This window comes from Lissotriton vulgaris, chromosome 9 (genome assembly GCF_964263255.1).
Source record: "Lissotriton vulgaris chromosome 9, aLisVul1.2, whole genome shotgun sequence".
Classification (NCBI taxonomy): domain Eukaryota; kingdom Metazoa; phylum Chordata; class Amphibia; order Caudata; family Salamandridae; genus Lissotriton; species Lissotriton vulgaris.
Window position 1 is genome coordinate 979010911 of NC_141697.1, and position 24750 is coordinate 979035660.

Sequence of the window (24750 nt, forward strand, 5' to 3'; positions counted from 1 at the left end):
GTGTTTCCCTACTTCTGCAGAGGAACAGTTATGGGACCTGGCTCTTTTGTGAGAGTGAAAAGGATTTATCAATATCTTGCTCTGAAGAAATTGCCTTCCCTCTCTATCCTTGAGAGTTTTTGAAGAAAAGGTACGGCAGATTTTGCATTCCTTTACCTTATGTTTAGGATGCAGGCGATATATAAAATCTTATGTGGATCATGCACATGAACAAATTTTCTACCACAGGTTTTACAAGGGTGGAAAATTACTTTCTTGTCAGACATGTCAGGTTTGTAGAAAATTCCAGTCTTTGTAGGAAAAGAACTGATTAGCACTCGGGGAGACTCGCTTCCACAAGACGTGCGGTGAAAATCTGAGGTAATCTGCCTCTGCTGGGTATGTTCTAGAGGGTACTGAAAGCTGATTTGTTGTAGCTAACATTTGGTCCTTTTTTAAAAGGGCATAGATAGGCTATTATATACATGGCCTAGGGCCATTAAAGCCTATAGTACTTGTTAAATACTGCTTGATTATTTTACTGTGGCACTTCCATCTCGACGATGGGGAATGATTCAAGCATGTGAATCAATGAAAGATACACCAATACTGGATAAGTAAAAACATCACATGGCACAAATGCCTGTATGCCATGCTCACAGACACTGAATACAGTATAGGTAATTCAAATCAAATAAAATTTCCTTTATTCGGCTTTGAAAAATACAAAAACCACAAAAGTTAATTTTTTTAAAAAGCTGTTAAAATACAGAAACACGTACATTTTTCTTCATTATGATGAATGTACAAAACATGGTTAATATCTGCAAATTACTAAGTAAACCGGCGTGGAGATACAGCAATACAAGCTCAAAATGGGTAAAGCATAAAATTACATTAAAATACAAGAGAATATCTTAAAATATATTATATCGTGGTTACTTCAGTGCTCCTGTTCTAGGTTCGGTCTGTGTTTTAGGTAGAGTTTACAAAATCTGCCATATTCTTTGCGAAACACTGTTTCCAGAAATAGAATTGCCAGGAAAGCCGTGCGACATTGTCGCAGACCAAAGATCTTTAATACTGGTATTACCCACTTTTTTTTGGTTCTTGATAAAATCTACAGAACATGACTACATGAAATGTAGACTTCGTAGAAGCTTCGTCACAGGGGCATAATGATAGCAGGTGTGACCAAACATTAACTTTGGGAAATGTGATCAGGCAATGAAATGTGTTAATTTCAAGTCGGGTGAGCACAAACCTATCGTGTCCGTTCAATTTAAAAGTCAAGTACAGTTGTATGGTTAGGGTGGTTTGTACTGATAGGATACGTTGTGTTGAACTTTTAGATGTCTCCATGGTCAATCGGAGTTCCTCCACATGTACCAAACATAATTTCTTAAATTTTATCCTGGGAATCTCAGTTATCAATAGAGGGTTACGGTAGTATCTAATCAGACCTAGGTCGGGCAAGAAGTTTTTAACATACAAGAGCCAAGGTATTTTATCCGAGTTTTTGAGAGAAAGACAATCGCTCAGAAGCTCCCTGTTAACAAGCATTTGCAATCAATAGATCTCGCAGTATTTAAGTTAGAGCTTTTGGTATTGCTTTTGATATTGTTTTTCACAATATATGTAGTACTCCTACCAATTGGTCTGTGAGCAAGTATTCAGCCATTTACTAGAAATGATTTTACACATGCAGCTTTTTAAAAATATAAATGCCGATGTGAAGCCCCTACCTTGAAGGCGCCCGCGGGACCTGTGCAGGAAGGGTGTAAGGAGTGAGGGAGGGGTCGGGCAGACTAGGGAATGGCTGCGGGAAACTTGCTTAAACCAAAGTGGGAGTAGAGGGCACATACTGCAAGTATAGAAGGAAATGCAAGCATTTACAATGCAATGGTCTCGGCATTGTTAAAGTTAGAGCTATTGGCATTGCTCATGTTTTGTTTTTTTCGTTTTTAAAACATAAATAAATGGCACTGTCATTTACAATGTCAATAGCTTAATCGCTCGCAAATGCGAGACCTATTGCATTTGCACCTACACAAGCCACACACACAAAGCCACCCACACACACACACATACAGAGCCACCCACACAGAGCCATACACATAGAGCCACCCACACACACACAGAGAACCCTACACACACAGAGAGCCACCTACACACACACAGAGCCACCTACACACACACACAGAGCCACCCACATATAGAGCCACCTACAAAAAAGCTACCCACACAGAGCCAACCAGACAGAGCCACACACACACACAGACCGACGGAGCCAGTTCATGACACAGAGCTTATGAGTTAGATCACGGCAAAAACCTTAGTGAAGACTTTCTGTTCACAAAATTTATTTGAGAGGCCCAAAATGTATATAGTATTTCAAGGCATACTTGATCCCAGACTATATGGGTCTGTCCCTATCCAAGGACAGGGCCCCATACTTTAAGATTATTCGATAAATGTTAGTTGAAGAGCCTCAGATTTTGAGGCCTATGCCTTTCAAACAACACTCTTGCATCCTTAAGTAACACTCAAGAGTGTATTCCAGATGTCAGAGAATGTTATCACAATGGTGCAAATTGTCTGGACTGTGAATGTGGCTAAATGTAAACATAAGTCACCCCTTGGGTACGACTGAAACAATATTGTTAGACGGCAAGCAAATCCCAACCAGAGACTCAGCCCTCCCTCCTACCTATGTTTGCGTTTACTATTTCGACTGCTGTTTGGGCCCAGGCGGGTACCATACGCCGGCAGTGCCTTGTGACGTCACTGTGGTCCTCCAGGAATGTGTTGGGGTATCGCAGGAAGCACAGGCTGTGGGGTGTGACCCGCGCCCTACCAGGCACCAGTACCAGTTATTAAAGAGTCACATTGATCTGGATACGAGATTCCCTGGCAAAGACCAGCTGCCTTCCAGTCTTGGAAACACCCACCCACCCCACCCCATGGCTTTGCATTGGCTGTGAATATTGGGAATCGTTCGTAATCGTGGTATCTGAGCAAACCCTGAAGCTGGAAAAGGCAGCCAGGAACAAGCTGTCCTAATCCGAAGTCACCTCGAGTACCACACAGTTACTCATCAGGGCTTTAGGTGGGATGAAAACATTGTGCGGGAGTGTCTCTAAAGGGGGCTTGCTTTATGTACTTATAGGCGTGGCTTAAAACCGTAAAGCACATTTCAGGGATTCCTATAGTGTAGCGTCTAAGTGGTGGTATGATTCATCCGAGTTTCTGTTATTGCATCCAGATATAATAACACAAATGACATACACCGAAAACCAGCCTGGGCTCCTAGTGGTTGTCTGTTTGCACTGTGGAGAGGCCAAACATTGGATGGCTGTGTATTCTGAACACCTTTCTGGCACACAGACAGGCACTGCTAGAAACTTGCCCTTGCTTGTACCTTAACACCAGCACCCTCTGACGTGGCCGTTATAGAACCTAGTAGCGACTCAGCTGGAAGGTATGTGCTATACATACAAAAATAGAACAGACTCCTCTTTTCATTAATGGACCCCACTCATACATGCAATGCAGATGAGAGTAAAGCCACGAACCTGGGGGGGGGGGTCATGTGAGGGACGGTCTCATGAGATGCCGAGTGGCCCCTCTATGCATCCTGACCTGCTTTTGAAATAGAAGGCCAAGATTACTATGGGCAGTCAGAGATGCAGGGTGAGGCAGGGCTTTAAGTGGGAACAAAAAAAGATGTACACACAAAAACAGGTTTTCAGTCACCAAGACAAAGACATACACACAAAAAGACAGAAACACACACTTAGACAGAGATCCAACACCAAGACAAAGTTGCACATACAGGCAAAAACACACACACAGAAACAGACACACAGAGACAGAGTTGCAAACACAGACATGCATACACAGAGACAGAAACAGAAACTGAGATGCACAAACAGATACACTCAGACACAGACACACAAACAGAGAGGCACACAAAACACTCTTACAGATTCGTCAAAGGTGCAGCTAACACGATTTTGCACCACATGATAGTGAACTGCATGTGATTTAATAAATGCAACTGGCAATAACGGACTTCGAGTCTGGCACTCTGGGTGAGTGCATGGGCAGGAGGCTAGAGAAGCGATGGCCTCTCTGCACTGCTACCCTTGGCTGAAGTGGGGGTTCTGGACTGTGTAACTCAGTCTTACACATTCAGCTACGTGATTTGCAGCACGGTCAACCTGGGTCACATCCCAGAAACTTTGGACTGGTACAAAAAACGTGACAGTCCACTGGCTTGTGGAATACTGAAAATTCTCACAAATACAGTATATGGAGCAAACTTCTTTCACACTATCTCTGATGTTGGCATTCTAAGAAGTAGACACAAAAAGACATTTTCACAAGTGGGGCACAATCTGTTTTTGCCATTCCGTAGTGTACAAGCAGCAAAATAGCGAACAATGATTTGACACGTTTTGTTAAGACCTATAGAAATTATCCCCGAAAGTTTTGTGCACAGCTACTTTGTGTAGGGACCCCTCCGAGTACGCAGTCCTACTTATTCCCGGGGGCCTCCTGAGCAACTCACACTGCCTACAATTGCCTATGGTCTTGGCAGCAATCTTACCCAGATTATAAATATGCTCTAATGCACACTTCACCGAGGTATTTTACTGCGGGTGTTAAACAGAAGGGGAAATAAAACATTCATTCGGGCGCGCCGAAAGCCTGCACACAACTGCTGTGTCCTTCACATGGTACAGAACGGGCGTGACACGCCTAGAAGATAAGCTTCACGGCGCGATGTTAGTAAGTGGCCCCAGACGCCGCACAATGGGAATGGTCGAAGTGCCCATCGGCTGTGAGTACTCTGCACTTCTGCAGCAGCGCTTTACAGCTTTGCTCGTTTGCCTGCCACCGCACGACCACCCTTACCCCCCACAACGCTACCATCTGTCGCTTACCTCTTTACACGAGTCCACACGGAGTCCGCTTCTATTCCATTTAAACCCATCGAAATAAGTCTGGAAAGTGAAGTAAAATAAAAGGAGCGCGTGCCCCGTGCACTTCCGGCGCTTCGTGCCTCCTCGGACTGGTACAGCAGACACCTAGGTGCAGCCGCGGCCTCCCTGCTCGGCCCTCCCCCTGTTGACACCAGGGTACCGCACGTTTTCACAAACAGGCGTGGAAGGAATTGCACAAAACGTTAGCGAAAACGAAACTTTCCGTGGGGCGGGACTTCCGGCTTCGGAAGCCCGCGCACGCGCCCACGGAGATAAGCCGCGCTTACGGAGAGAAGCAGTGCTGGTGATGCGGGGCTCCCATGCCCTAGAGAGAGCCCCGCGGTGGCAGCTGAAGTCCGGAGTGGCGGTAAGTGGGCAGGCGCTCGGTGCACTTGTGTGTGTGTGTGTGTGTGTGTGTGTGTGTGCGTGTGTGTGTGTGTGTGTGTGTGTGTGTGTGGCGTGTGTGTGTGTGTGTGTGGCGTGTGTGTATGCGACGGCGGGGTGGGTTCTCTGTATGTGTGGGTGCGGGCGTGCATGGGCGCTCGTGTGTGTGTGTGTCTTTGTTTATGAAACAAGAGTGTGGTAGGTGCACAGCAGAGTTATATAAACAGTTAATGCCCAGGTTGTTGCGTTTTAAGGGTGCTCTCACCGGGTGGTGTTGTCCGTCTGCACACCACTAGATACTACTAAGAGTTGTGTTTGCGGGAACCGCAGGTACATCCCCAATGAGGCACACCGAGAGTGATCACACAAAAGTGCTTCTTGTATTTCTTGGTTTAGTTTTATTTTCTTCAAAAATATTGCATTTCAAAATTCTTGGTAATTCGCAGATATTTGAAGCATATCAATAGACAATTTCGTGGTACATCCAAACTATGATATCCTATGCATTTCGGGCTGTGTGGCCCTTGGTCACGGATAAGCTGAGGAGGAAGAGTAAAAAAGCGCGTGTAAAGAAAAAACTAAGGCGTTTGAGTGTGCATGCAGTGTGCACAGTGCTCACAGTGCAATTAAAAAACAGGTTAGATTACTGTGAGTGGCGTGCAGAAATTGTGAACGAAAAAGGGGATAGAGAGACTATGCAGGCGTGGCTGGCTCGTAGCGTGGTAAAATTTAAAGCTAACTCGGTAACATGCAGGTAAAGATTAACGCCGGCGTGGGAGTGCTCCGTATACAAACAAACGGTTGCGTGTTGGTGTAACCAGACAGTGCAAGTACTTACTTTAGGATGGAAAACATAGCCGCGTATAGACGCGTGCTCGTTCGAGTGGCAGGTTGTCTGTTGTGTCAAAGATCGACACGAGTAAATATGTGTTTGGGGAGGTGAAAGTTGACATAAAAAGTGGACTAACAAGTCGTGGTGAACCTGAAAAACGGTGGCGGCCATATTAGAAGGGTAAACATAAAGTTGAAGATAGGAACAAGGTACATTCAATGTGTGAGCAATGCCAGACTATACATGAATACATTGTAAACACTATATACAAAATTATAAAAAACAACTAAATTCAGTACGATCATTTAGCCCGTTCGGCTTAAGGGTCTGTAGCATATAAATCCATTCAAGTTCTCTCCTGAGTAGGAACTTGGTGTTATCAATTCCTTCTTTTTTCACAACCATTTCAAGGATTATGAATTTCATTTGAGCGATGGTGTGGCTGGCCTCATTGAAATGCATAGCCAGATTAGATTTTTCAGATTTAAGTCTGATATTAGATTTATGTTCATTGAGGCGTGTTTTCATTTTTCTTTCAGTCTTGCCTATGTAGAGTTTGCCACATGGGCATTTTACTGCGTAGATTACATTGGCAGTGTCACATGTCGCGTCCACCTTGAGTTTAACATCATGACCTTTCATCGGGTGTTGTATGATATTTCCCTTAATTGCACTATTGCAGTGACTGCAATTATGGCATGGTTGGGTGCCTCGATGGTGCGTGGGTGGCTCAATAGATTTAGTGAGAATTTCTTTTAGGTTGTTGCTTCTGGTATGAGCGAAGATTGGCGGTTGCTCAAAGATTCCCATAAAATCGGGTTCATTTTTTAACACAGGCCAATGTTTATGAATGATCTTTTTAAATTTATCACTGGCTGTTGAATATTTGGACACGAGTACCATGCGTTGTTCAGGGTCCTTTTGAGACTTAGTCATGCTTTCACTTCTAGGGATGGTGGTAACACGATCTCGTGCTTGTTTCAGAATGCTGTGAGGATATCCTCGATCCAAGAATCTATTTTCCATCTCTGTGATGCGTTCTTCGGCCAGCAGTTCATTAGATACTATGCGTTTGACGCGTAGCATCTGGGAGAATGGAAGGTGCTTTTTAAGGGAGCCTTGATGGAAACTCGAGTAATGCAGAGCATTGTTTCGATCCGTACTTTTCCTGTAAAGGTCGGTGACCAATCCTTGTCTAGTATTTTTTATATGTACATCCAGGAATGCGATGTCTGTATCGCTGATGAGCCATGTCAGTTTAATGCGTGGATCTTTATTGTTGATCTCCGTCATTAGGTCATGTAGGGTTTCCTTTGTGTCTGACCACAGAAAGAAAAGGTCATCTATATATCGTGTGTACAATTTAGCATGTTTCTGGAAGTTCAAGTTGGTGTATATGAAGTTCTTTTCGAAGTTTTCCATGTAGGTATTTGCGTATGCCGGGGCAGCACAATTCCCCATGGCCATCCCAGATAGTTGTAGAAACCATCGCTCATCCACTTTAAAGTAGGAATGGTAAAGAGTAAACATCATTAATTCAATTAAGAATGTTTGGAGTTTGGCGTCGATTGCACTGTTTAGTAATGTGTGTTCTATAGCTTCAATTCCTCCGAGGTGCGGTATAGAGGTATATAGGGAACTCACATCAGCTGTGCATAATATGTACGATTCATTTTGAGGTTCCGGTATTTTGGAAAGTTTCAGTAAAAAGTCAGTCGTGTCCTTAATGTAACTGTGAGCTTGAATCACTAGCGGTTGTAGATATTTGTCTATGAATTTGCCAGTTCTCTCATGTATAGATTTCTTGGTGGATACTATAGGCCTAAATGGTGGATCCATCAAATTTTTGTGAATCTTGGGGCTCATGTGTATTGTTGGACTTTTAGGACATTCGATCAGCAAGTATTTTTTGGTGCGTTCTTCAATGATTCCGTTTTGAAATGCTTTAAGAACAATGTCTTTCAATAGGTCTTGATACTCATTAGTAGGATTACAATTCAACTCCATATAAGTGGCTGTGTCTTCTATATGTTCTTTGAGTTTGTTTTGATACATTTCACTGTCCAAGATAACTAATGCGCCTCCTTTGTCTGCTTTGGTAATGTTGATCGCAGGATTATTGGCCAATGATTTCAAAGTGTCTCGATCTTTGATAGTTAAGTTCTGGGTTTTTCTGGGTGTTTTAAAGTTGATCTTGGAGAGATCCTGGCGAACTAGGGTTTCAAACAAATCTATACATTTGTGACTGGTCGGTGGTAAATATGTGCTAGGTGGTCGTAGTCCTTTGAGTTCATCCTCTCTGGTAGTGGTTCCCGGAGGTAGAACATTGTCGAAGAAATGTCTGAGTCTGAGTTTGCGGGTAAACTTGAATGTGCTTACTTCAAGCTCCAAAAGATTAGTGGATGTGGTCGGGATAAATGAAGTGCCTTTCTCCAATAGTTTCATTTGGTACTCACTGATGTTCGTCTTTGAGATGTTAATCACGAGGCTTGTTTCTTTTTGGCGATTGTGCTCCTGGTGTTTGGTGGACTGATTTCTCGGTCTTTTGTTTTTGCTCCGCCTGGGTCGTCGGGGGGAGCTTGGCTTACCTCTAAAAAAGATTGGGTTGAAGTGGTCGAGTCTTGGGGTTGATTGGTCCCGGATGTGCTGGCTTGTTCTTTGTTGGTCGGTTGCCTAAATGTTTGGGGACGTTTTGGTGGAATCCTTGTCGAGTCTGAATCAGATGATGAAGTATCGGTCTGCATAGTTGATGGTTTGTTGCGACGTCTCTGGGCGTAGACGTCGGCCCAGGAGTAAACTTCATCCAGCTTGTAGTCAAGCGTATCGCGTCGGAATTTTCTTACTTTCCGTTCTAGTATTTCCTTCTGATATTTATCCAAGATGTTTTTCGTGTCTTCAAGCATGGACGTTAGTTCCTCGGGTGTGAGTAGATTTTTAACTTCTTCTTGTAGTTCTTTCATTTCAGTCTCCATTTCTTTTAGGATTCCAGCCAATTCCTCAACGATCAACAATATCAGGTCTAAACTGCACTTGTTAAGTATTCCGTTCCATTTCTCGAGGAAGCTCTTGGAGTTTTTACACAGTGAGGGTTTAAGTGCAATGCGAAGACCGCGTGGGATCCTGAGTGCCCGGTGATACCTCAATAGCGTGCTCGCATGGAGCTTCTGGTTGATATGTCTTTTAGATAAGTAAATTAATTGTCTCACACATTGTTCCTTGTTTCTGGAGGTTGTGGTGGGGTTTACATCTTCCTCAATCAGCGCGTAGATTCTGTCTTTTTCTGTGTCATCATATGCCAATGCGTGTGCTCTGGCTTCCGTGCTTCTGCTTATGTCATCAAATTGCATTTTAAAGAGCGTGCTACCCCTCCAAGGGCGGAAGTGGAATATATCAAACAAGAGTGTGGTAGGTGCACAGCAGAGTTATATAAACAGTTAATGCCCAGGTTGTTGCGTTTTAAGGGTGCTCTCACCGGGTGGTGTTGTCCGTCTGCACACCACTAGATACTACTAAGAGTTGTGTTTGCGGGAACCGCAGGTACATCCCCAATGAGGCACACCGAGAGTGATCACACAAAAGTGCTTCTTGTATTTCTTGGTTTAGTTTTATTTTCTTCAAAAATATTGCATTTCAAAATTCTTGGTAATTCGCAGATATTTGAAGCATATCAATAGACAATTTCGTGGTACATCCAAACTATGATATCCTATGCATTTCGGGCTGTGTGGCCCTTGGTCACGGATAAGCTGAGGAGGAAGAGTAAAAAAGCGCGTGTAAAGAAAAAACTAAGGCGTTTGAGTGTGCATGCAGTGTGCACAGTGCTCACAGTGCAATTAAAAAACAGGTTAGATTACTGTGAGTGGCGTGCAGAAATTGTGAACGAAAAAGGGGATAGAGAGACTATGCAGGCGTGGCTGGCTCGTAGCGTGGTAAAATTTAAAGCTAACTCGGTAACATGCAGGTAAAGATTAACGCCGGCGTGGGAGTGCTCCGTATACAAACAAACGGTTGCCCGTTTGTTTGTATACGGAGCACTCCCACGCCGGCGTTAATCTTTACCTGCATGTTACCGAGTTAGCTTTAAATTTTACCACGCTACGAGCCAGCCACGCCTGCATAGTCTCTCTATCCCCTTTTTCGTTCACAATTTCTGCACGCCACTCACAGTAATCTAACCTGTTTTTTAATTGCACTGTGAGCACTGTGCACACTGCATGCACACTCAAACGCCTTAGTTTTTTCTTTACACGCGCTTTTTTACTCTTCCTCCTCAGCTTATCCGTGACCAAGGGCCACACAGCCCGAAATGCATAGGATATCATAGTTTGGATGTACCACGAAATTGTCTATTGATATGCTTCAAATATCTGCGAATTACCAAGAATTTTGAAATGCAATATTTTTGAAGAAAATAAAACTAAACCAAGAAATACAAGAAGCACTTTTGTGTGATCACTCTCGGTGTGCCTCATTGGGGATGTACCTGCGGTTCCCGCAAACACAACTCTTAGTAGTGTCTTTGTTTATGCGCATGCGTGTGTGGTGTTGGAGCTTCCCAGGAGACAGCAGCTGAGCGCGTTCGCGAGCGTGTGGCCTGCTCAAATCGCCTCCTTGAAGAGGCAATGCGCGCGGCCAGGTGCTGTCTTCTGGGAAGCAGACCCAGCAACAATAGATCTCTGGCGGACACAGCGCTTACGCGCTGTTCAACGCCACGAGACCTAAAAACGAATTTTGAGAAGACCAAATACGATACCATAAAAGGATAGGTTGGAGTTTCACCAGGTCTGTAATGTATGGCATTCCCTGTCCAAAGTGGCAACTAAAGGTGGAGGTGCCATGCGGAACCGCTAGGAGGAACCTCAAAAAGCTGTTCTCTATTTTTTGGAGAGCATCCACTCTACCATGACCCCACTCCCCTGCACCATGCGTCGCCACACTAACACATTTAGCTTGGCAAATTTGTATAATTTCAACCGGTGGTCGTTTACCAAGCTTACATGCGAATTGACCAATGCCATAGTGGCCCTAATAAACTTGAGTTTCTTGGCCTCTATTGCCTGTCTCCAGGAGCCCTTGTCAATTAAAATTCCAAGATAGGGATATGCGATGGTGGTTTCCAACTTAGTATGTTTTATATAGGTACTCCGCGTTTTCTTCCTTCTTAACCCAGAGGACATGACAAAGGTTTTTTTTAATGTTAATCCTTAGATCTAAGTTAGCCATGAACTATAGTATACATTAACGGCATGTTGGAGTTCTAAGGGGGGTACGTGCAATTATCACAGCATTGTCCGCATAGAGTAGAGCGGGGATTGGTCGTTTATTCACGCAGCACTCCTCTAGCATTGCCTGTTCTAACCCATTCGTATAGAGTGAAAAAAAGAAGGGTGCCACGACGCACCCCTGCCTTACCCCTCTCTCTACTCCAAGGGGAGCCATGAGTTCACCACCTGTTCCAAACCTAACTCGCGCCGTAGCGTTTGAATACAGTTCTAGCAGGTAGTTTAATAGGGCAGGGTCTATACCCAAGTCACCCAAAACCTTCCACAATTTAGAATGGTTTACGCAGTCAAAAGCTGCCGACGGGTCTACGTAAGCCATGAGGAGACTCCCCCCACCCCCCTTTTGCGTTGGTATATTTAGCCATCAGTAGGGTTAAATTGAGGGCTTGTTCCGTTGTGCCCATGCCTTCCCTAAAGCAGATTTGGAGGTCAGACAGAATGTTATTGTCCTCTGACCATTGATTTAAACGGTCAAGAATGATACGGCCCGCCAACTTACCCAAGCAATGTAGCAGGGATATGGGGCGATAACAAGATGGGCTCTGGCGGTCTCCTTTTTTTAATATCGGCACCAAAATAGATTTAGACCATGATTCGATGAGTCCCACTGCACAAAATACTTCCAGGACCTTTGTGAGAATTGGAGTAAAAGGTCCATGTTAAACTTAAAGAGATCCACAGGGACCCTGTTGGGGCCTGGCGCCTTGCCCCCTTTACTGGCCTTTAAGGCACTCTCTACTTCCAGCAAAGTAATATGAAGGGTAATAGGAAAAGGTGTAGGATGGGGAACTAGGATTGCTCAGCTTTATCTCCTAGCGGGATTACTTCCTTAGCATTTATTCCAAATATTTGGGAGACGTGATCTACCCATAGTGATTCATCAATGGCTACTTCTAAATTGACAGACTCCCGGTCTTCGGATAAAAAGGGGGATTTAACAATTTTTCAAAAAGCTACACTATCTTTTTCTGTGCAGCTTATTTGTAATTCTTCCCATACCTCATTTTTTAGTTCAATTGTCCTTGCTTTTGTGACTTTTTTTTATACCCTTTTCAAGAAATGCTATTTTTTTAATCCCTTGTTACTTTGTGTAGGGAAAATTTTATATCAGATTATGCCTTAGTGCAATTTCTATTGAACCAACCCTTATGTTTTGGAATGTTTTTCTGTTGAGTAGACAGAGCATCTTTTATTACTCTGGTTATTACCTCATAGTTAGATATGATCTCTTGATGTGAGGAAGAGTTGTCCAGACAGATCTCTATTGATTTGAGGAAATTTTTTACCACCACCGTTGTTATCCCCCAGTGGATCAATTTTAGCCCATTTGAGCGAATAACCATTTAGCCTATCTACGTTGTAGAAGTGTTCTATAGCGATCATCCCCACTTTGTACCCAAGGGTGATTATTTGATAATTTGACTCGAGTTTAAAGGGAACTATTTCTTTAAGATCGAAGAGGTTTGATATAAACGTTACTAGACCTCCTTTGGCTCTCCCCGATATAGAAGGAATAGCGGGAGAGAAGTAAGACTTATAACCCTCCAAGTGCATGGCGGAGGTAATCCAGGTCTCCTGTAAACAAAGCACCAATAAACAATGCTCAGCCCAGATCCTCCTATTTGTGCTTTCCCAGCCAAACCGTGGTTGGTGGTGTCTCCAGGGAGTTTGTCATTAGGCAACTCTATCTCTGCCCACGCAACTGCCCTATTTTGCAGAGCGTTGCCATGCGGAATAGGAGCGATACTCTCCTCCAAACGGCAATGCTGAGAGTCCCGAGATTCAAGACCAGTTGACACAATTGGTAATTGCAAGTTGTTGTTTCGGGGAGAAATCATAGGGGAAAGACCAAATTCACTCAGTAGGTTGTGTTTCACTTGATGGGCAGATTTTGTTTTCGTCAGTCAATCTAATTCCTCCAGTCTGGATAATGCATTATACCTATTTATTGTTTGAACATTGTACCAATGTCCTTGAATGGGCTCATTCGTATGGGTGTGGATATTAATATTAGAACTTTTGTCCCTCTCAACCCTAGTGCGAGGGGGGTAAAAAAAAAAAAACAAGCGGGAGGACATTAACCTCACCCATTGCAAGCGAGTTCTTGGTTTCCATCCAGAGTATATTCTCCACTAATGCTGGAGTTTTAAATGTGGGGACTATACAATCTCCAGGGTACATTTTACCACGGGATCCAGCCCACTGTACCCTTCTTGCCATCTTAAACTCATTGAAGAGTTGGTGGGTTAGTCCCGTCCTCTCGTCTAGCCAGTGGAGTGATTTATTTCCTAATGAATCCCAGTTCTCTTTTTCCAGCGGACCTTTTTTTGGGACATTTGACAGAACGACCACATAAGAAGTCGCCTCCGGGGGTAAGTGTAGATGCTGGTCTATTGAGGGTTTGTCTGAGTGGGAACCTAAGGAAATAGATCCTGTGTTTGGATTGCCCTGTGGTTGATGTACGAAGGGGTTGAATCTGTTAGTGTTTCTTGCAATTCTAGTATCCCTGTTCCCATTCCCTGGCTCTATGATGGTTGGAGTATTACATGTTCTCGTCTGTGGGTGAGGGTCGTAGCCTATATTGTTTAGGCTATTTGAAGAGTTAGGCGGCCTCACCACGCTTATTTTCCTAAGATTTGTGTCCATGCTATGTAAATGCATCAGTGATAGGTTGTTATCTGTGGGCACCAAGCCTAGTTCGGGATATATCAAGTCCCTATCATTAACTTGTGCAAAGCTTCTTGGGATAGATTTTTCAAGGAAGGTCAATCTCTCTCCCAGTTGATCTAATCTGACTCTCAAATAAAGATCCAGTCTTTCTATCAAGGTCACTAAATTCCTTAATTCAGCGAAGTCAGTATCACTTTTTTTATTAACATCTTCCTTCCCCTTATAAGAGCCTTTTCTAGTCCCCACTCTTTTTCCCTTGTTAGCCCGGTTTTGTTGTTATAAGCTGGGCAGGCTTCAGTGGTTTTTTTGTACCTTCACCCGAATGCTGTTAACCCATTTTTATCTCCCCTAGGACCGGATTCTTTTGCTTCTTTTGGGGAGGTTGCATCGAAGACTCAGAGTCACTCGATACAATCTTTTCAGATAGATACTGGATACACCCATTTATGGCTGACTTTAACTTTGGACTAGAGCCCAGGGGGTTAGATGCCTTGGGTTGTTCAAGCACTAGGGTAAGACCCAATGTGACTGTCCCCAATGATTTCTCCACGGATGATATCTGTTTGTCTAATGCACCCATGCCCCCTGTAAGATAACTTAATAGAGATTGTTGGGTGTCGCTCGGTGATCGTGTTGCACCTCCTAGCTTAGGGCTAGTCATCTTCCTTTTACCCATCACTGTAATGAAGACTACTCAATAAACGTATACAATTGTCAGGGGACTAAAATAATTTCGCGTAGAGTTTATAATTAACCCCTCCAGCATGCCTTACAGCCCTAAGGCATGGTGCACTACACAACATGCGTGGACATATCTGCATGAGCAGATATGCTCCTGTGTTGGTGAGTTCCATTACTCCCAGTGCAAGTATCCAGGTAAGCAATTTTGAGTACATGTGCTTGACACTAGTGAAAACAAGTTCCCCAGCTACATGATGACTTCCCTGAAATCAGAGAAGTTTTGTATCAAACATCTTGTATTAATAAGCCCACACTGATTCCAGTGTTAGATTTCTTAATACATGCTTTCAGAGGGCACCTTAGGGGTGCCCCCAGAAAACCTACCAGCGACTGGTGTGTTCATGGACTGGTCTTAGCCAGCCTGCCACCCCAGACAGGTTTTGACCCATCCCCACCCCTTACCCCCCGGGGTGAGGGCCTTTTGCTCTCAGGAAGTCAGGAACAAAGCCTGCTTGGGCCGAGGGGGTTTACACTCCCTCCTACAAGATGACCATCGAATTAGCATGCCGAGGCAGGAAGCCACAAAGAGGCCACTGCATCTGGTATGTGAATCTGGCTTCCCTCACAGGAGAGGATGCTGACCCTCTTGACCAGGGCCCATATGGTACCTGGGCAAGGTGGGAAAATTAGTAATCAGATAGGCGTGTTAACCTTCAGGCTAGTTCCACCCATAAGGTTTAGTGAATATGAAATTTCAGAGTCAGCCATCTTGATAATTTCAATCTTAGAAACTCTGGAACAGGGTTATGCCCACTTTCCAAATGAAGTTGTCATAAAAAGCGTAGTGACCCCAAGGGTAGGTAGCCCAATTGGCTATTACCCTACACTCCCCTAACACTCCTAGCTTTCGTATTAAGGGGAGGACCTGGCACCAGGAAATAAGATGCAACCAACCTGAAAGAAAAAGACAGATGTGAAGAGTCACAAGAAGCAAGAACTGAAGAAATAGCAACTGACTTGGGGCCAACCGTGCTGGCCTGTCTGCTGACTTTGATAATTGCACCAAAAGACAACTTGTCCTGCAACTGCCAATTCTCCAAAGCCTGGGAGAACTGCCAGCCCTTTGCTCAAGGACCAGGTACTCTTGTGAAACAGTGGATCTGCCCCCCTGCTCCTGGCAGGTACCAAAAGAGGCTCCACAGCTGTAACAACCAGACGCCAGAAAGCACCACTGCACCCGAGTCGTCTAGCCCGAGCTGACATGAGCCAACAGTGCCAAAATAGTCCCCAGACCTTCCAGACTCTAGGCCCACCTTGGGTCTCCCCTCTGTGGACTTCTTGAAGCAGACTGCAGCCTGTTTGCAGGCCCCCCTCAACCGCGTTCACTCCCGGAAACAAAAACCCAACATCTAGGGACAACTCTACACCAGTAAAGAAGAGGACCAAATGGGTTCCATCGTCCCAGAGCATTGTGAGGACTGAGCCCACCTGTTGGTTCAGGCCGACTGGTTTCCCAGTCCAAACCTGCAGCCTCTTTTCATGAAGACCAATCCCCACAGGGAATCTAGAATCTAAGAGAGTTAAATTATTCTGCCTTTCAAAATAAAAATACATTCATATTTACGCCACGTCCCAGCAGACCCTGAAGAAACCCTATGAAAGACATACGGTTGGAGAGTCACCCCACCCATGGATACCCCAGGAATCAGGGAAGCCGGGTGCATAAGTGCCAAGTGACTTCGGAAACCACTGTAGACCAGAATGGAGGACTTCAGGAAAGATGTCGCTGTCGAAAAAGGTGAAAGAGTCCGGTGGAAACCAAGGGTGAAGAGAAGAACCTGCAAGCAGAAGGGACTGATCCTATGCCAATCAAAGGTGACCAGAAGGCATGAAAAAGCAATGACCACTAATGACAAAGGATGCACGATTGATGAGGTTAACCATGTCGCTGCAGCTATGAGAACCGGGCGACGCTGTGGAGGACCAGGAGCCATTCACGAGCTGTCCCATGTCAGAAGTTCGAGAACCAGGGGGTTGGTGTCCGGCTGCAGCACCAACAAGCCTTGGCAGCAGCAACAGATGTGATAAATAAGGGAGCAACATTGGGACCAGCAAGGTCCAAGGGACTCACCAATTGCAGGAGAGTCAGAGCAGGCCCGAACAAGCAGGAGAGTCCACTGAAGTCAAAGAAGACCCTCAAGAGGATCCACAGGCCGAAAGCACCGGAGTCACAGGAGGACCTTGAGTAGCTCACCAAAGATGTAGGCCCATGGTGCAGAGGATGCGGTGAGGAACGAAGATCTTGGCAGGAAGAGATACTGGAGGCTGGAGCTTCTTGTTGCCCGAAGATCTCTGGAGTACAGAGCCAACAAGCAACAGCAAGTCGACGCGGTGCACAGGGGTTCTGTTCCAGCAGTTCTGACAAGGGATACTGCCATCAATGTGCCAAGGGGACAGGTTGGGTCCAGAGGGAGCTGTGTTGCTAAGCCTTTCGAAGTCCGTGGGACGTAACGAGCAGCAGACTGGTCAGCTTCGTTGCGGTGCCTGCAGATGCAGGGGAGTGACTTCTTCACTCCAAGGGAGATTACTTCAGGTGTCCTTGATGCACACAGGCCTGGCGAGGAACCTGGAAGAAGCACAGGCAAAGAAGACTTGCATAACAGTGAGACCATGAGCATAAGGAGTCTTGCTTTGTGCAGTCTTGGTTCCAGGAAAAGTCTCGCAAAGTCCTGGTGCCCATAAAATCAAAATTGAAGTGGTTGCGCATTTGAATCTTGTCCCACAAGGAATCTGAAGAGCCAACCACAGGTAATCCCTTTAGTACCTTAGGAAAGGGTTGGAACGATCCATGGATCCCTCCCAGAGGAGGGGCTGAACAGAGAGGAGGATACTTCCATGTCCTTTGTCCAGTTTTGTGCCAGAGCGGGAGCCAAGGGCTTCCTGAACTGGCTCAAACTGGAGTATACAAGGAGGGCACCAAATGTGCCCTTCAAAGCAGTCTGAAAGGCTGGTACCGGGAATACACAGTGGCTCCCTAGGAGAGCCCCCCAGTACATGGGATTCTACATTCAGCACTGGAATCGGTATTGGGGTAGGATTCCAATAGGTTTGATGTCAAACATGACTGGTTTCGGTGCATCCAATATATAGTTATACAGCTCGTAAACGACTTGATGTCCACTATATGTATTAAATGGCTGACCGCACTCACAAAGCCCGGAGAATCGATACCGGGGTTTGTAGGGATGTCCTGCTCATGCAGGGGCACCCTCACACTTATAACGAAGCACCCTGCCTTCAGGACTGAAGAGCTTGCTATAGGGTTGAATTACAGGTTTTAAGTGTAGTGACCTCAGATGTAAGGAACTTATATCTGCGGTGAGAGGTGCAAGCACCAACTCACACAGGCTGCAATGTCAGGCCTGTAGTCACAGTTTAAGTGGACTAGCCCGGGTGGCACAATACATGCTGCAGCCCAGAGGAGACGCCTGGTGTACCTATGCCCAGTGTACCTCAGTATCATATACTAGGGATGTAGAAGGGTACACCAGTAGCCAATTGGGAAGGTACTAAAGTACTCACCGCTGTCAAATTTAGGGAGAAAGCACAGTTACTAGGGTCCTGATTAGCAGGATCCCAGTCTGACTAGACATAAAAAAAGACCACCACCAGCACAAAGACGGGGGTAACCATGAAAGCAGATCCTACTTTCCTACAGATCCCTACATGCAATGCAAGTATCTTGTAAACAAACAACGTGGGGGCACAAGGCTCTAAACTAAGCTGCAATTACTCTACATTTATTCAGGTACAATAATTCCTAGAGATCACTTCTCCTCACCCGCTCCATGGCATCCTGGTTGTAGGAAAGGTAATACAGGCACATGGAAACACCAGTAGCAGCCATTGATGGGCGAGGAATCTCCAACAACTTCTGGACCCCACCTTGAGCCACAAATTCGGCAGCAAACTTGTTGTGGAGTAGCAGAGATGCCAAATGCTGAAAGAAAATAATAGGTTGCTGAAAGCAGTTTCTCAGAGGTGGATTCTAAGGATTTACTGAAATTGGCCTTCAAATTATATTTAGACATCTTCACCTACCTATGAACCTACGAACGAATACTCTTACCTTAAGAGCCTCAAATGTTAACAAAACATCATTATTTCGTTTGAGGTCGATGTAATACATCATCAGCTCCCGTGATCCCATCTGCATGAAGATTGGCAATAACTGAGGACAAAGAAACAAAGTTGAAGCCCCAGTGCAAAACAGCACAAAATTACCACCAACAAAACACAGAACCATAATTCATCACTCTAAACAAAAAAGTTGCACCTAATTTAGGAGTTTGCAAAACAAAGTCACAAATTACCTTAAATAAAGCAGGTATGTAAATAAATGTATTTACCAGCATGACTACAAACACCGGAGCCATCATCACCACATGGTAAGCATGACGTTTCTTTTTGTTACTAAGCAAAGGGTAAGAAACTTGGTTTGACAAGTAATTCATCACAGATATTCTAAACTAGAAAAACTGATTTTTTTATTTTAATCTTTACAGCCTTACAAGGAGGATTGTGCCTTGGTACATTTGTCTAATAATTGTGCAGGATTAAAATATCACAATGGCAAGGGAGTTTATAATATCAGCTAACAGAAAGGGCCAAAACAAGGACATCTATAGTGTTATACAAATCACACTAAATATACTCCATAGAAGAGATTTCTGAGTAGGTGTCCACTAAATCATTAGTAAAACAATGCATGAGCTTACTTCCCAAAATTCGAGAGGGTTCATACCAACTATAGACCCCTGCCATTAGATACATAACTTTTAGAAAAAATTACTCGCAATGTCCATAGATTAAATGGTACTGAGTTCACTTTACCTCAACAGGTAATGCGTATGAATACAAGTTCATACCTGATAAAAGGTAATTGGTGTAGCACTCTAACTGATAAAATCAAGACCAGTGCTCAGTAGTCAGACAAGCCCATCAAGAAAATTTGTCATCTACCCTACCATTATATACATTTTTACACAGTTCTTACTCTGAAAACAATCTGCAGGCAATACCCATCAAAACCATAATATACTACAGCTTTCTAGTGACATAACCCTGCTGCACAGGGAACGTCCTTTAGAACAAAGAAGGAATCACACTGTGCCTTAACAGGGACGGCAATAGAACAAACGCATCTTTAGCATGCAATCGTTCAACACGCAAGTCGTTACAACGACTTGTTGGGGGGATGGGGGGGTGCAGTGTTGGAATGGTGTTGGATTTAAAAGTCCAACGCCTTCCTGACGCGCTTTGGCTTTGTTCAGACTTATCACTCCGGCTTCTCCAGGGGGGTCCTGAGGGGTGGCAATCTTGATTCATTGCAGACTACCATATGTTCATGACTGTTCCTGGTCTGATCCATGGCAGGTATATAGGGGTATTTCACACGCTCATTGCTGTGCATGTATGCCGCCCGTCCTTGTCGTCGTCCCTGGTAAGATGAGGGACCTCCCTACGGGCTGACTTTCCGCAGGGCCTGCTGGTAGCTGGGGGTGACTGGAATGATGTAATGTGTCTCTCGGTCGATAGATGGGGGTCCACAGGGCCGTTGACAGACACGCAAGAATCCAAACTACATCCGATAGTACAAGGTCTGGGGTGGTTTGATACCTGGCGGAAGTTTCACCCCCTACTGCAAATTAATACACTTATTTCTCTGCCACCCACAACTCCTTCTCACACCTCGATTACATATTCATATCTCCCTCACACGTTCACAAAATTGAGAAAGCCGAGATATTGCCCAGAGGTCTGTCTCATCACTCTCCCATCTCGCTGGCAGTGCGGCTGGGCCAGACTCGTTCTCCGCCCCGGTGGCACCTCTCTTCCTGGTTACTACAGGACGACTCATATCACCAACAAATGTACGCGGCCCTTACTGAATATTTCTCCCTCAATACTGGTATGGTAGATTACCCGGGGACCCTGTGGGGGCCATGAAACAAAGTTTGCGCAGTGGACATTTCCTCTGTACCACGCGGCGTTGGCAGTGCCGCGAGAAGCTGGTCCACTAGGAAACACAAATCTTAGACCTGGAACGCAGGAGTCGGGAGGCCGATGGTGCGATGGCTCTTCACCAGCTGCCCATCGCCCGACAGCTATACACCAGAGACCTATTGGATGAGGCCAGGCTGTACTGGGTGGCCACGTGTAATCGCATTTATCAATGGGGGGACAAATCCAGCGCCCTCCTGCACCATCTGTGTCCGCAGACGCTTCGCCCTGTGACCCTTCCCAGGATCCTGGGACCGAAAGGCAAGGTCCTTACTGATCCAGCTGGTATTGCTACAAGTTTCGCCGACTACTATGCGAACGCATTTGCCTCGCAGGAGACTCTTCTTGCGGACACCACTGACCGATTTCTGGTCGACCTGCCCCCGCGATCTCTAGCTGATGACGTGCGGGATGACTTAGATGCCCCGATCACCAGGGAAGAGGTCCAATCTGCACTAAGCGACATGCGCTCTGGTAAATCACCAGGACCGAACGGGTTTCCGTGCGAGTTCTTTCTGAAATAATCGTCCCACATTTCACCACACTAACTAGCGGCTCTTCAGGCCAAGGTCGACGTGGACTGCTTCCCGGCAGACTGGCGCCACACCGAGATAGGGGTCTTCTCAAAGCCCAGCCGACGCCCTGACCTCCATGTCTCTTACAGACCAATCTCCCTCCTTAATGTTTAGGCCAAACTCCACGCCAAAATCATTGCTAATCGCATTCTCCCACAAATCTCTATGCTTGTTCATCCCGACCAGCGGGCTTTATGCCAAATCTGGCGACTCGGCACAACATCCGTTGGGCGCAAAACGAGATTGTCTCTGTAGACCGGTTAAATGAACCAGCCGAGCGCCTTCAAGCCAATATGGATAAGGCCTTAGTTTCCCTCAGTTGGACCCATCTACTCGCACTTCTCACCCACTTAAACATAGGACCCAGACTTCTAGAGTACATTTGACTCCTATACACTGACATCACAGCTTCGGTGAGAGTCATAGATTCCATCGCGCAGCCATTCCATATTGTGCGGGGTACCAGGCAGGGCTACCACCTGTCCCCTTACTTGTTCGTCCTAGCCATTGACCTACCTGCAGCTTGGGGGCTTGTAGATGCCCAGGTGTATGGCTTCAAGTGGTCGAGCGAGGTGTCTGATCATATAGCGCTCTACGCTGACTACGTCCAATTCTCCTTTACACGCCCGAAGAGGTCCGGCCCCCGGCTACTCCGCATAATGGAAATCTTTGGTCAAACTTCTGGCTTCTATATGAATGCACACAAGTCTTGTTTATGGCCTCTGCGGGGGAGTGATCAGCTGGGAGCTGGGGTGCAACAGGTCATGGTTGTGCCTGATGGCTTTAAATATTTTGGGGTGTTCTTATCGTTGTTCTGCATTCTGTCCATTAATTGTTGTTTTTGCATTGGTCACCCCGAGTGGGATGGGTATGCTCAGACGTGAGTCCCATGCTCTCCACACCACTGGAGTCAAGCTATCCTGGCTGAAGACGGCTGATAGCCAGAAACCGGTCCTAGGATGCCTGATTCCCGTCCAGGAAAGACATGGCTTGGCAGTTCGGGCTGGACTATTTCCATGAGGCACAGGGTCAAGGCTAATTTGCATATGGCCAGGTCTGATATGGGGTGGTGTGGTGTGGAGTGCAAAAAAACTATGGATTTAGGCCCAGATCTCTGTACTGGGGAAAATATATGACATTGTTCTGCATTCTGTCTATCAACTGTTATTTTTGCACTTATCGTCGTCCTAACCGGACTCCTGGTCTAAAAATCTAGCTCCGCTTCTGCCTCGAATTAGACAACAGGTGAGCACTTGGTCGTCTATGCCCCTGAAGCTTTTTGGCAGCTCGGCCATTTTTAAAATGGTTTCGTTACAATACCTACTTTACCAACTTCAGAACTACCCATACCCCCACACATGGTTCCGACAATTGAATTCAGCTCAGTCCCTGCCTCTGGGTGGGGAGGCCCCACTCTGGGTGGGGAGGCCCCACTCAGGTTGTCCTGCACACATGTTTTCAATCCACCTATGGCGGGGGCCTCGCGACCCCGGATGCCCAGCTTTATCATGCAGCCTCCCTCCTGCTTGTCCTAAATGACTGGTGGTACAGCGACCGGCAAGACCCTGCCTATGCGCTTGAACGATGACTGATGGACCCTAAATCATTACACAAGATACTCTACTCAAACAGAACACTCAGCGCGCTGCCACCCGTCACCCAGACTGTCCTTGCGTTCTGGCGGCAGACTCCGCGTAAGAACGGTTGGTGGGGTTAACTGCTGCAGTTGCTCAAGCTCCCAGGGTACACGGGATGGGAAGCTATCGGAATCTCAATGGTCGAGGATGTTCCTTGGGGCCAGACTCAAGTCATTCCAACAATTGCAGGCTGACTTCCTAATGCCCAGTTCCCAATTCTATAAATATCTTCAATTCCGAAGTGCCTTTTCCCCCTATCTCTCACGACAAGATACTATTCCCGATTTTAGCCCTATTGAGGCCAAGGTCTTCATGGGAGGGATGGGCACACACAAAATCACAGCTCTTTACCGCACCCTGGCCATTAACAGACATGATACACTTTACAGGACTAGGGAGGCTTGGCAGGACGACCTGGGTCCCCTCGACGAAGACGACTGGGTGGAGGCTCTAGAATCCCTGCGCAGCGCCGCCACAGCAGCGAGTCTTCGACTCATACAATTCTAAAACCTCCATAGAGCATACTTTATCCGATATCGGCTCATTTGCACTGGGATGATTGCTTTGCGCCCTCCTGCTTCCGCTGCGGCTCTGCCGAGGGCACCTTCCTCCACGCGGTTTGGGATTGCACAGCCCTGTCACGCTTTTGGCGTGGGGTGCTGACCTGCCTTTCCAAGGTCCTGGGATGGAACATCCCACGATCGCCGTGCTCAACCATGCTCCACATCACTGACGAAATCAGAGGGAACAGGTACAAAAAAGACACCTGCTATTTCTAGGGCTTACCCTTGCTAAGTGTGACATTCACAGCGCATGGAGGGCGACCTCCCCGCCTTCGGTTGGGGCCTGGAAGCGTGGCCTTGACTTCTCCATGGGGCTTGAAATTCCATTTTTAAGGCAAGCGGCTGCCCCCAGAAACACCCGAAAATATGGAATGAGTGGGACGATTATCGTGGTCTCTAACCTTGAACCAGTTCCCCTCTGCGCGAAGTATTGAAGATTTGCCCTGTTGATTTCACATTGGGTGCAGGCTCGGAGTCCGGTTGTACATTCACTGTTTTATCACAACTAGAATTATGCATAAATGTATGATGTGTAGATCAGGTGACACCTTTGTTTTTCGTTATCAATGTGAATTTTCTACAGACTTTGCTTAATATTCCCTCATTTTTCAGAGGGACTCATTGTAAAACGTTGAGATCTTTACCACTGTCATATTATATATGCGATGCTTTGCCCCGGACCCTCCTGGGCTTTTTATTGTCTGCCAACAATAAAATCTGTTGTTAAGAGAGAAAAAAAGTCCAACACATTCCCTACTGTTGCGCAGACCGGAGTTGGAATAGTAAATGAAACTGTTCCAAAATCCATAGCGCCCACCCCAAGGCAAGTAATTAAAATGACTTGCGTGCAGAGCGAATGACTGCGTTCGGAAGGCATGCGTGCTAAACACATGCGTAATACCACCTCCTGTGAGTTGTGTTACTTTGACCTTTGCTACCTGGTTACAACTTTGAGAAGAGTGCAAAACAACTGGATAACATCTTTGTCAAAGAGGCGACACAACCTACCCTTTTTACAACAGCACCTAATTGGCACTAAACTCCGACCGGCAACCAAGTACATTAAACACAAATAAATCTTCAATGAACAATATTG

At 45.8% G+C, this 24750-nt stretch overlaps 1 protein-coding gene across 5 annotated transcripts in view; it reads right to left on the reverse strand.

The window, feature by feature from the left end:
• Positions 1-24750, reverse strand: part of DCAF1 (DDB1 and CUL4 associated factor 1) — a 1123544-nt gene that overhangs the window by 827469 nt on the left and 271325 nt on the right. For all 5 annotated transcript variants that reach the window (XM_086938831.1, XM_086938834.1, XM_086938833.1 and 2 more), the window contains exons 8-9: positions 18946-19047; positions 18658-18816 (exon numbers count right to left, since the gene is read on the reverse strand). In XM_086938831.1, coding sequence (XP_086794957.1) covers positions 18658-18816; positions 18946-19047 — 261 coding nt within the window. The remainder of the gene's footprint in view (positions 1-18657; positions 18817-18945; positions 19048-24750) is intronic.